The sequence below is a fragment of the Didymosphaeria variabile genome (assembly GCF_027946475.1).
Source record: "Didymosphaeria variabile strain IMI 356815 chromosome Unknown scaffold_4, whole genome shotgun sequence".
NCBI classification, from domain to species: Eukaryota; Fungi; Ascomycota; class Dothideomycetes; order Pleosporales; family Didymosphaeriaceae; genus Didymosphaeria; species Didymosphaeria variabile.
This window is the reverse complement of record NW_026611623.1, coordinates 1,500,171-1,514,150: the sequence shown is the minus strand read 5'-3', so window position 1 is coordinate 1,514,150 and position 13,980 is coordinate 1,500,171. Positions and strand designations below refer to the sequence as shown.

Here is a 13,980-nt window from a genome sequence, read left to right as displayed (position 1 = left end):
TTCTTATAAAGTTATAAATTAGTTAATAACTCTAGTCTAGATTCGTTATTAAGTGTAAGGTTATTAATAGTATTTATAATAGTCTATTCTTTATCCTTAATTTCCTTTATTAGGATAGTAAGTACATTTAACTACCTAATAACCTTATTCTTAGATCTATAGTTCCTAGTAATGTGGCCTAGTTTACTATATATAAAATATATATGCGTCTTAGTCCCCTAGTGTTAGGTTCTATCTAAGATATACATATTAGGCTTATAAAAGCCTAGTTCTTTTCCTTTTTCTTTACCTAAGTAGTTAAACTAGATATCTTCTATTAGCTAGTATCTATAGGAGTCTCGTAATTAGCGTTAAGATCCTTTTAGTGGCACCCTATAGACTATAGGTACTAGTTATCTAAAACTAATATTCCTTAGGTTACGTTAAAATTCCTATTATAGTGTAAACCATTCTCTATTAATCCTAATTAATTTATTATATAATTTATTAAGGGTTCTAATAATTCCCCTACTATGTAGAAGTTCTTCTTATAGAGGTTTCTTAAGACCTTATTTATATATTATTATTAGTAACTTATTATTCTAGTTAAGTTATATAGTATTCTTATAAAACTCTACTATATACTTAGCTACTAATTATTATTATATTATAGTTTAAATATTTTGTGCTATAATAGGTACCTTATTAGTAATTCTAAATATCTACTTAAGATATTTCTTAAAATTAGCATAGTCTTTAATAATATTAACTATGTCTATATAGTTATCTATATATTCCTTATCTTTATTATCGTGGTCTATTTCTAGATACTTAGTTATATAGGGTTAAATCTATTCTCTAGTATTACCTTATATATAAGTAGCTATAAAGATAACCTTTTATTTATCTTTAGGTTATTTATTAAGTTTAAAGAAATAGAGGTCTAACTAAAGAAGCTAGATATTAGTATACTTTCTATTACTATAATATAAGTTAGGTTTATATACTTTACTCTTAGAGTTACCTATTAGAGTAATAGCATTATTATCTAAAGCTATAGAAGAAGTAGGAGTCCTTATAGTTATATTAAGGGTATTTAAGATATTAAATCTAGAAAGGGTAGCTAGTCCTAAATAGGTTAAGATTAGTTCTTAGGTAAGACTTACTAAGGGGAGAAAGAAGGGGTTCTTATTAATATAGAAGTATTTTATAAAGTGTAATAAGTTAATAAGAAAGGCCTAAGTAAATCTAAATAATAGATTAAAACTTAGGTTAAATATAAGTATAAAGGTTTATTCTTATATTCCTATATAGGGATCTTACTTAGTTACTTAAGAGCCCTAAATAACTAAGTAGATTACGTAATAACTCTTAGCTACTTAGTTATTTAGAAATCCTAAGTAGCTAAGTAAGTTACGTAACTACTATCTAAGTAACTTAGTGCGTCCTTATCTTATTATAATTCTAGTTTATTATATCTTCTACCTTTATAAGCGCCTAAACTTCCCTACCGTTATCTAGTTTATAATAGTTATACCCTAACCTAGATTTTCCTTTCTATTTTAAACATGCCTAAAGCCCCTTACTTATTAGTTTAGAAACGTTATACTTATATACTAAAAGTTAAATCCTAAAGCCTTAAGATATTACTTAGTTATAAGTATTATTAGAAGTTAAAACTCTACTATTTTATAGATATAACTTTAGGTTAATATACTAGTTATATTTTAGTTTACACTAATTATAGCTTATAGGTCCCTAAGGATAATTAGACCTTAGTTTATAAAGAAAAGAAGTAGAAGTAGCTAGCTCTTCTTTAGATATATACTAAAACTACCTACCTTAAACTAGAGTTAGCTAAGGTTAAGGTAAAGAAATATTCCTTTACTTATTATAATCTCTAGGTTACTAACGTAATAGATTAGTTATAAGAGAAGGGCTTAGTAGAGGGTAGGACTTCTAGTAGCACCTATATACTATTACTATTTTTACCTTTATTTACTAATTCTACCTAGCTATAGGCTAACCCTTCTTTTAATCTTTTAGCCTTTACTACTACTTTTCCTAACCTAGTTTCTACTATACTAATATATAATCTTTCTAAGGGTATCCCCTTCCTTAGTAGAAGTCCTCTAGTAATTCCTTATAGTTTATAAGGTTTCTTATTAGCTCCTATATATTATACTATTCTTACTATTCTTTCTATTTAACTAGGTATCTCTACTAACCTTTAACTATTTTTAGATTCTTAATATCCTTAACTTTATACTTATTATCTTCTAGTTCTAGCTAGGTCTTAATTAGAGCGTCTAGTAGTGCTAGTTCTAGGAGGTTTTTATAGAAGGTATTATATACTTTAGTGCCTATAGGTAGAAGTAACTTATTTATAACTAGTTCTCTAGCTTTTTATATTTTAAAGGGGCCTACCTATAGGTAATCTAGTTTTTTACTTTACCTTTTAGTTTTTAGATTTTTTTATAATAGGAAAACTTTATCCCCCTTCTTAAAGGTTAGTCCCTTAATCCTTTATTTATTTATATTTTTAGATACTAAGAGGGATTTCTACGTAATTCTTTTATATAGGATTTTATAAAGTTCCTTTATTTTCTAAGCTTTATTATAAGCTTCTATAAAAAGACTTTCTACATCTCTAGGATTCTAATAAATAACTAGTTTATATCTATAGTTAGTATAGTATAGAGAGTACCCTATTAAGCCTAACCTAGAGCTATTATATACTAATTACGCTATAGGTAAGAGTTCTATCTAGTTATTTTACTATTTATTTATGTAGAACTAAAGGTACTATTCTAGCGTCTAGTTTATTTATTCTATTTATCTATCTATTTAAGAGTAGAAACTTATTAAGAGTTTTCTATATATTTCTAACGTTATAGTAAACGTGTTCTAGTATTTAGATATAAAGAGTTTATTATAGTCTATAATAAATTCTTTAGGTAGGCTATATTCTATAAATAGTATATTATTTACCTTATACACTAGTTCCTTTACTAATATAGACTCTTCTATTAGCCTAAACTTAGTAGCTTTTATAAGTTAATCTACTATAACTATAATAGTATTATATATATATTTTATTCCTAGTTATAGTAATTTTAGAAGTTTTATTATAAAGTCTATTATTATACTCTACTATAGCCTCTCTATAGATAGTAGTAATTATAGGAGTCTATAAGGCTTATATCTTTTAGGCTTATTTTTATAATATGCCAAATAGTTACTTATTTCTTTTATAACTTTTTACTTAAGTTTTAGGATAGTATATTTATTTATAATATAACGCGTTATTTCTTTAATACCTAGGTATCCCTATTCCCTAGATTTATATAGCTTCCTAATTAAGATAGGTGCGTATTAGTCTCTAATAATTATTCTTTATTAGTGGTCCCTCTAGGTTTTATTAAAACTATTCTAGAATAGATTATACTCTTCTCTTTATTCCCTAGAGAGTTAGGAGTAGTCTTATAAATTATATACCTCTAGTCCTATATACTAGAAAGAGGCTACTTAAGCTTTAATTTTTAGTTAGTTATACTCTAGCGTTCTATCTTTACATGCTTATAATATAGTATTATAGAGGTTAGCCTTATCTTCTATTAGGTTTAATCTTCTACTTAAGGCGTCTATAGTGCTATTAAGCGTTCTAGGTTAATAGTAAATAGTAAAATTAAAGTTTACTAAGAATTCTACCTATTATACTTATTATTAGTTAAGCTTCTTAGTTAATATAAAGCTAGTAAGGTTTTAGTAGTCTATCTATACCTTAGTCTTAAAGTGTACTTCTATAAGTTAGGCTTTTTATTATTTAAAGGCGTCTACTACCCCTAGTAGTTTCTTATTATAAATATTATAATTAAGTTCTACTCCTAAGAACTTTTATAAATAGTAGAATACTAGTCTCTATTTCTTATCTCTATCTAGCTATAAGAGAATTACTCCTATTATATAGTTAGATATATCTATTTCTACCCTTATAGGTTTCCTTAGGTTAAATATCTAGAGTAGGGGTACTATAAGAAATATTTCTTTTAGCCTCTTAAATACCTCTAGAGGCCTTCTAGTAATTAGCTAAATAGCCTTATTATTTTTTTTCTTTATAAGGTCTGTTAATAGTACTATTATTTTAGAATAATCCTTAATAAACTTCTAGTAGAAGTTAGTAAACCCTAGAAAGAACTAGATATCCTTTACTAACTTAGGAACTAGCTATTCTTATATAGTGGCTATCTTCTTAGGGTTTATAGACACTCCTTTCCTTAAAATAATAAATTCTAGGTACTCTATTTTTATAATATAAAACTTATATTTATCTAGGTATAGAAGTAACTTATACTCTTTTATTTTTTTAAGTACCTTTTTTACGTATCCTATGTATTCTTCTAGCGTTTTACTAGAATAGATAAGTACGTTATTAAGGTAGACTATATAGAATATATTTAAGTATTTATATAGTGCCTTATTTACTATAGCCTAAAATATTATAGGCGCGTTTATTAGTTTAAAGGGCATAACTATATATTTATAGAGACTAAACTAGGTCCTAAATATAGTCTTTTACTTATAGCCTTTAGCTATCTATATATAATAATAACTATTATATATATTAAATTTAGTAAACTATTTAGTTCTATAGAGCCTATCTATTAGCTCTATAATTAGTAGTAGGGGGTACTAGTTTTTAATAGTAGTATTATTTAGCTATCTATAGTCTATATAGAGTTGTAGCTTACTATTCTTCTTAGGTATTTATAGAATAGGGAATACTATAGGGCTCTAACTATCTTAGATATAACCTCTTACTAGGTTTTTCTATAAGTACTCTCTTAGTTCCTATTTCTAATTTATAGATATTAGCCTTAGCTATTCTAGTTATAGATTTATACCTTCTTCTAGTAGTATTTTATAATTCTATTTCTAGTAGTTAGGGAGTTCTTCTCCCTTAATTTCTTTAAAGAGTTTTATATACTTCTTATATTCTAGTAGAATTATTATCTTTTTTATTTTTTCTTAGAGATCTAAGCGTTATATCTAGATAATTCTTACTTATCTAGGGTTTTCTTTTAGAATCTTAGCTATCTAGATAGCTAAGATTCCCCTAGTTTATCTTTTAACCTACTTATTTAGGGCTTCTAGGGTTATAGGTTGCACCTACTTAGTATATTAGGTACTAGTAATCTTTAGGGTTACTCCTTAACTCCTTATAGTCTATTTTACCTAATCTATATTAGGGTTATATATAACTAGCTAGTTATATTCTATAATAGCTTCTAGGCTTCCTAAGTCTATTATTATAAAGCTATATTAGCTTTTAAATCCCTTAATTCTAATAGGTAGTAGTGTTATTTCTAGATATAGCTAGCCTCTACTATAGCCTTAGGAGAGTATACTATCTACTATTTCTAACTAGGCTAGTACTTCTTTATTTCTATATAGTAGATTATATTTTTCTACTATTTCTAGTAATATTAGATATTCTATTATACTAGGGTCTATTAAAGCCTTTACTTAGAATCCTCTAATTATAATCTACTTTATTATCTATAGTTTTATAGTACCTTTAGCTTCCGCCCTATAAGCCTTTAGAATACTCTTACTAGCTTAGCTCCCTACCTAGTAGTGTACTAGTTTTTTAACTACTTTTATTCTCTATTATACGCGCCTTTATAGTGGTATTATTTATATAGTAGGTAGTTAGTCCTTAGTTATTAGAGTACTATTCTAAAGGGGTTTAATACTTTTCCCCTTAGATATTATACTTTAGACTTTACTTCTAAGGTATCCCTTAGGTATTCTATTATTACTCTCCTCTATTATTAGCTTACTATAAGTATATATAGGTATTTAGATTTCTTACCTATTTCTTTATACTACTAATAGCCCGTTATTATGCACTCCTAGTATAGTATAAACTTATAGTTTAAATCTAATAGATTTATTACTATAGATTTCTTTTTACTAAAATATCTAAGGTATTCTTACCTTCTATAGTCTATCTATTCTTAGGTTCCTATATAGTCTATATCTTTTTACTTTAGATACGTGTCTATGTATTTATATTATAGGGTTTTATTATATTAGTTAGGGCCCTTAGGCTAATTATCTATTAAGTATTTCTAGTTCTAATAGATAGGGTAGTTATCTATATAGTATACCTTCTATACTAGAGGCCTATAGTCCCTTTTCTAGATATTAAATTAATATATATAATAATTCCTATCTTTATACTTATTTTTATATAACCTATAGTATTCCCTATCTCCTAGGTTCTTTTATACCTAGCTCCTCCTATTCTAGTAGTAGGAATAGTCTATTATATAGTATTACTAGAACTCTTTTTATATATATACGTTAACTATTTTAAGTTACTAGGTAGGGTTCTATAGCTTCCCCTAATAGGTTACTACCTATTTATATATTTAGTATATATCTAGTCCTATAATCTTTATTTTTATATAGTATTACCTAGCTTAGTACCTAAGTTCTCTATAGACCTAGTATTACTACTTAGTTACTCTACTTACTACTATACCTCCCTTAGTAACTTAGTAGCCATCTTTATCTAAATACTCTTTAGGATTAGTTAGTTAGGTTTCCTAAGATTCCTCCTTAGAATCTAGTATTATAGTATTATTAGGAACTTTATCTATTTCTAGCGTCTTAGGTTATAGTATTACTATAGCTATTCTAATTATATTAGCTCTTTTACCTTACTCCTTATAGTTAGGGTAGTTAGCTTTAAAGTGCCCTTACTTTCTATAACTTAGATAAGCCTTTTCCTTAAAGTATTATTAATAGATCTTATTCTACTTCTTTTACTATAGGATGTATTCTCTCTTAGTTTATACTTTATCCCCTATAATTATATTACTATTCTTATCCTTTTTATCCCTATAGTTATACCTCTTTTAAGTATTAGCTCTCTAGTAGTATATAGGCTTAGTTACTTTCTACTTTTCCTAGTTTTACTTATATAGGTAGTTATCTACATATATAGCTAGTTCTATTAGCGCTTCTAGGTTATTAGGTTTTATATAGTATATAAGGCTGTCCTTTACTAACTCTTTTAGACTATTATAGAATACTAATTAGAGTAGTACGTTATCCTAGTCTATTTTAGCTTAAAGTTACTTAAATATTAAGGTATACTTACCTATTAATATAGTTTATTTTAGCCTTTAAATTTATTACTTAGCCTACTTTACTTTATTAACTTTACTAAATATAATAGTTATCTATTCTTAGAATAACTTCTAATTCTTAAAGACTAGTTTAGTGTTCTCCTAATATTTCTTAATATTATCCTTATTTTCTATATAGTTATCTACTAGGGGTTATATTTACCTAGTAGCTTATTCTACTATATATATTCTAGTAGCTAATATTTAGTCTTATTCTTTACCTATAGTAGCTTTATAAGAGTAATTATATAGCTCTATATTAGTAAGAAATAGTTTTAACTTTTCTTAGTCTCTATTAAAGAGCTCTAGGACTTTAAACATTTCTTTAATTAGGGTAGTAACTATTACCTATCCCTAGAACTATCCTATTAATTATACTAGTTACTCTTAGAGTTATTAAATCTAATTAGCCTAGTTAGCTATAACTATAGCTATACTAGTTATAGGTCTAGAAGTAGAACTTCTAGCTACTACTCTTAACGCTTATAAGCTAGTTAGTGTTACTATTATATCTTATACCTTTAGGTAGTTAAAGTGTTATAAGGGGTTTCTATATACCTAACTTAGGCTAGTCTTATAGGTATTTAGTGGATAAGAGTGAATAAATAATAAAGAGGGAGTAAAAGAATATTCTAGCCTTACTTATAAAAGGTAAGGTAATAATTATATAAGAAGACTAATAGATCTTAGTATAGAAGATATACTCTAATTTTAACTATAGAATTTTAACTATAAAGAATAGGAAAGATTCTAAAGTCCCTTTAAACTATATACTATTTTTTATTATCTAGGAGATTCTATCTAGACTCTAAGGTCCTAGGACCTCCTAAGGTCCCTAGGGTCTTTAAGGTCCCTAGGGTCTCCTACTTATACTAGACCTTATTATATAATAGATAATATAAGCTATCTATCTAGCTAGCCTATAGGGCTTAATCTAGCTTACCTCTATTACTAATATCTTAAGTATAATCCTCCCTACTCGCCTTACTTAGTCCTACTATAATTATAATATATATCTAGTTTCCTTATAGAAGATTACTATTAAGTTTTTAGTAATATATTCTTATAGTAGTAATTAATTAATATTTATACCCTATATAATCTATACTACTCTACATGCTACTTATCTCTTACTAGAACCCTAATAGGGCCACGGCTAGTAACATAGTCTAAGGAGCCCTATTATAAAAAAACTATAAGTTTAGTAGATAGTAGAAATATTTAGAACTTAATTATATATAAAAATAATAGATTTAGATATTATAGTAGTAATAATATATAGTATTAAAAGTATAGATATATTCTTATATAATATAAATTAGGAAAGTACTAAAGTTAGTTTAATAATCTCTTAGACACTCTAAAAAGCTAGACTAAGCTAGCCCCCTATTAGCTTCTAGAGTTTATTAGAGTTTATATATAGCACTAACCTAATAGGGCCGCCTAGCTTAGCGTTACTAAGCTTCCTAGTCGTCTGGCCCCGTGAGATAAGGTAGTCGATGTGGATGTCGCTGCTGAGTCATGCGGAGGCTTGAAAAGATCGACGTACATGGCACCACATCTCCAACCACTACGGAGACGCTGAACATCGTTGCGCAACGCGTTTGAAACTTGGTGTGCAGTCTCACGACATGCAGCTGCATATGTAAATTTGACAGAACGAACAACGCGAGTTTCCGGCTCCGTTTTTCCGGACCCCATCCCTCTTCTCCAGACGCCGGCAGCTTCCTTTTACTCGAAAATTACATCTGAAGTCAGGTCAGAGGCCAAAATTTGTATTAGGAGGGCACGAATCCTCCACCAACTCTAGTGCTAGTAACAAGGTATATTAATGTTCGGAATGGCTAACCACCTCTTTCCGGCGCTACCCTGGCAGCAGGTCACTTCGTGGATTACCAGACTTCCATCAATCGCATCCAAGAAAACGAAATGAATTCTAGTATAGGCGCTATGGCTTAAGTGTGTCTCCTTCCCCACTTCCTGGCGCCTCAAAATCGTATCGAGACTGAGTTCGGAATTGAAATCCTTGAGCAAAGATAGTGGGCTCCTACGTCATAGATATCCTTTCAGGTGATCATCGCGGTATACAAAGATATTAGCTCGCAGTCGACCTCATTCACGCTGTCGCTTATTTGACTCTTTATTGTCGGCATCCGTCCATGATATGGTATCAACCCTCCAAAGAACTTTCATATTGACAAAGAAAGCGATGGATTGTATGTGAAGCAATCGACTACAATGTCTTTACGACAGAAAGTTCCTTCGTCCCCGCTGGCCATAGCGCCCCACCTGGCGTCGTGTAGTTCGTTGGTACAGGATAATAAATATTGATCAGGACGCCTGGCTCTTTTCCGGTCACGTATCCAGGAATCTTCACTGTATTGCCCGGAGTCGCGCTCCCGCCACCAGTGACCTTAATTTGCGCGCACCCGAGATACCATTGCGCGCCGCCCTGCGTGCTGGCACCGTGCAAAGCCAGACCTTCCGCTCTCACCAAGTATTCGCCTGCAGGAATAGTGGACGGGATATTGAAGAGGAAGCTGCCAATGTTGTCTGTGGACCATTGCAACCCTTGATCGGTAATTGCCTTGGTTGTAGCAGCGTATATCTTGGTCCAGGATCCGGAACCATCGTAGTCCTTCGCGAGGCCGGGGGCTTTCGAGATGTACACTTGTTGCGGGCCAGGGTGTCCAAAATTAGTGTCGATCATGAAGCCAATCTCGTCTCCTGCCGCTACAGTGTAGGTTGATGTGGAAGCACCCGAGGACCCGCCGGCATTGCACCGCATATCGGTCGAGGTAACATCCGTGATAGGAGAGTTCGAATTCGTGGTGCGTCGGATGTAGGTGTAATAGTCACCCACGATGGCTCCCTTGTGAATAAGACGGTCATAGTTCCAGTGAGCAAGTGCGGAAGGAAGCATCGCACAAACGGCGAGGAGAAATGCGGACCTCATGATCAAGACGGATCGTAGATTACTAGATGGCCTGGGAGAGAATGTGATTTGGAAACAAACAGTGTGGTAAAGGAGAGACCCCCTTGATCGAAAACTCCGCATTTCTTTTATATGCGCACCTCGGTGCTGGAAAGTACCATGAGACAGTACTAACGGTCATCGATATTAAGAAATATCGATGGTCATCTGGAAACGAATATTCCTGTCAGGGATGCATCAGCGGTTTCAAATAACTCCGCGAATAGGCGATTTCGCGTGTGCAATTCTGAAACGACTTCCACCTCTCAAGTTCTTTCGAAAAACCAACGCTGATTATTACCCAGAACCCAGAGGTGCAGCCCATCGCAACTGGCGAACGTGATACGTATAGTAGACAATTTTACGAAGGCACCAATACCAGCGAAAGTAGCATCTGATATTGCTTAGGAACCTTCTCACGACTTAGCGGTATTGTATTCCATGTAAAATTGCTATGTGAGATCTTAAACCAGATTGTATCATTGATACCGCAAGAGATACCACACTGCTGAATCATTGTTTCAAGGCATCGGACTGAACACAAAGCACAATATTATTTATAGCCTCATTTTGACTATCATTGGCATGGGCCGCCTATCCATCATGTCCACCCGAGTGCTCTCTACAAAACTCTTTACGATTCTACACTCACAAAACAAACCGGAGAGGTGTAGGGTAGAAATTGTACCAATGAGGTGGTGTGCAATGCTTCAGCCTTGCAGTCTCCACTTTCTGGCCCCTTCCACTAAACCTTTCCAATGGTTTCGCTCAATCTGTCATTGGTGACGCATGCCCTTGGCCATCGAAATTGCCCGTTCGGGAACAGCAGCCGAATCTTCAGCTTTATCATCATGGTGAGCATCGTTGTTGCTCTGCAGTCGTCGTCGTACGTGAGACAGTTTGCGAAGTATAAGAGGGGTGGATGTTCCATCAGAGAAGCGACATCAGCCCGACTTTCGACACTTTCGTCGCCATCTCTGACAAGTCTTGACCAAATCCTTCTCTTTTGAAGTCCAAACATGTCACCACCACTACCAAGTTCACTCCCACCACTCCCGCCTCCGGGACTAATCTTTCACAATGCCAATTATCTCGCGCAAACCACTACACTATTGCTCATCAAAGAATCTCCATCAAATTGGTCCAGCAGATATGACCTCACAATCACAAAACAAGGCGCGCCCTACCTCCACGCACGCGAGGAGCAGCGCCGTGAAATGGTTTTTCGGACACCCATCGGCGAGGAGGTGCTGCGCGTGGTAAAGCAGGTGCATAAATGGAGTGGGAAAGGCGAGGAGTACCATGGCATGCGACCAGATGGAAGCGAGGCATGGCATGTGAAGTTACATCGTGGATTAAGGGGCACAGATTACCGTATGATGATCATCTGAAGCCACTGTATAGATATTTCATGCTAAAGTTTGACAAGGTTTAACGATTTTTCCCACGCCAAATGTTGAAGAGACGATGCTAGTGCAAAACAAGGTCCTAGAGCAAGACAAGGGGATTCTGTGGAATGGGTATGTTGTAGCAACAATGTCGATACATGAAAAGTGGAAGCATGTGCACCGAGAAGACCTGGTCAATGTCGCGCCTGGCATGGATATCCTGCTCGCCCTTGGGGTTTGCTACGCGCGATATGACAAGCAGAAGACGGATGCTAAAACTGCGGCGGCAAGCGCCAGTTCAGCGAATGCTGGCGCGTCTGCAGCTGCGGCTGCAGCTTCAGGATGATTTGGATAGATACATGTCTATGTATTGTTCAAGCGAGCATAGCGTGTTAGCGAATTAAGTTCAGTTTTGGTTGGAAATTTGATTGTACATTACTAATGTTAAGCAACCACCTTGCCCCTTATAGGACACTTGTGCCATTTATTTTCGCTCGTCGTGGGACGACCGAGATCTGTTCTAGAGAAATTTGCATCCGGCAAGCACCCCAAGGTCGGCAGAGCCGTAAGGTACCCATTTTCGGTTCCGCAGCTCAAGCATGCTTCAGCGTTGGACTCAGCTTCCGGAACGATCCCCAATTCTACGTCTTGTCCGAACCGCGCGATTTCGGCTGAGACTGGGGGTGTACATGTTCGCATATGCGAGAAGTTGCATGAAGAACCCTGATCGCTGCCCAACCTTCGATGACTTTTTGTAGGCGTTCGCTGAGGACCAGACCAAGGACGGGGACTCCACCCCGCGGGCCACGCGACTGCTGCTTCTGAACTTGAGTTGTCCCGGTACGCTGCGGTCGAAAGACGCATCCAAACAGTCTTTCTCTTTGCTCTGATTTGTGTAGGTACCGCTTTAGGCATTGGTTTGGGATCGGAATATTGCGGGATCACCGGGTCGGTATTATTTCGCGAACGACTCAAAGAGGAGAACATGTCCGTGTGAAACACGCGACCTAGGAGTACACGGATGGCGGGGAGCGAGACACAGACGTAACCGCAAGCAAGTTCAATCTCGGTCCATATGGTCACTGGTGCGTAGTCCCACGTCGGGTCGAGTGTGGCTTCAAATGTGAAGAGCGATTGCAGGCGGATAATTGTTGCAATGCAACCACTGTTCCCTCCAGTTTAGCTTCCACTCGTGAGGATTATGATTGAACTTACAATGTACCGATGCTAAACATCAGGCCGACTGCAAACTTTCGAGCACGTTCCATTTTCAGTTGTCGTATGCAAGCCAAGGGAAACACAAGGAGAACAATGTCTTGTGCGATTGATGACCCAGAATTTGCGAAAGCCAGAGCATTGATGTCCATGCACCGTCCCTTGATGTCCCTATTCCAAAAGGCATTGACTGGCCAACAGTTGAAGATCGTGAGAAAGAACAGAATAAGCGAGTTGACGATGATCCATCCCAGGATGATGTAAGCTATAGTGCGGACTTTCTTCGCTGGGAAGATCTCGAGGTAGAACATGACCAAGGAGGCTTTCAGCATACCCAGGACAACGACGTATGTAGACCATGCGATATAGACTACCAGTGTCAGCACTACTGAGCTTACATCAGAGTGAAGACTGCCCTACAATACCGGAGACTGTGAAATAATTCATCTGGCTTCAGGTTCCACAGGTGCTCGCCAAAACCAATAGAGGTCACTAACAACTGTCAGTGCAGATTGTGCAACTAATTCTACCACTCACTCTTCAATACGCATGCGATAGGCATCGCAGCTAGAATTAGCGAGCTCACAATGATCCAATCCTCCTTTCGAACTCTCTTGGAGATGGTCTTGCCGATGAGCCTCAGAATGACAAAAAAGACCGCGATTGGATAACAGATGCAGGTGCAGATGAAAATCTCATTCGATCTCGAAGCCTCCGAGAGATCGCACATGCCATCTTGTACTTGGGCGAACCCTTTTCAAATGATTGTAAGCCATTTTCAACCCTGAAATATCTGGTTGCATACCCAAGGCGTCTTCCATCGTGCAGTTTGCAAGCATGCATGATGATACGTGTTTGGCAAGGACAATGTTACTGCATTGACATTCGACATCGGAGAGTTCACAACCGCTATCGGCCATGTTGAGAAGAAGACATGTAAGCTACGGGTATGTTAGAAGTCTTAAACCATGATCCCTAGAGACTGAACACTCACGCCGCAAGGAGGGATGTCTGCGATACCCAGTTCGCGCGATTGCACCCCATCCCCTCTGACGTCTCCCAACATCAGAAGACATAACAAAGCGAAGACCAGCGCACGCATACCCATGTTGGAGAAACTGCATCTCGACCCGGAACACACGACGGAGGACCGTATTCTTTATTTCTTCAGCAAGCAAAGTACTCAGTGCATGCAGACGACATCGAAAGTTTCGTAGAGTGGCGC

General features: G+C 35.1%; 1 protein-coding gene across 1 annotated transcript; it reads right to left on the bottom strand.

Moving 5' to 3' along the window:
- Positions 1 to 9,411: 9,411 nt before the first annotated feature.
- On the bottom strand, positions 9,412 to 10,101 carry N0V89_005393 (uncharacterized protein; the record flags this gene model as incomplete). Its single annotated transcript, XM_056214170.1, has 1 exon — positions 9,412 to 10,101. The coding sequence occupies one exon, from the start codon at positions 10,099 to 10,101 to the stop codon at positions 9,412 to 9,414; it is 690 nt and encodes a 229-aa protein (XP_056071437.1).
- Positions 10,102 to 13,980: the final 3,879 nt, after the last annotated feature.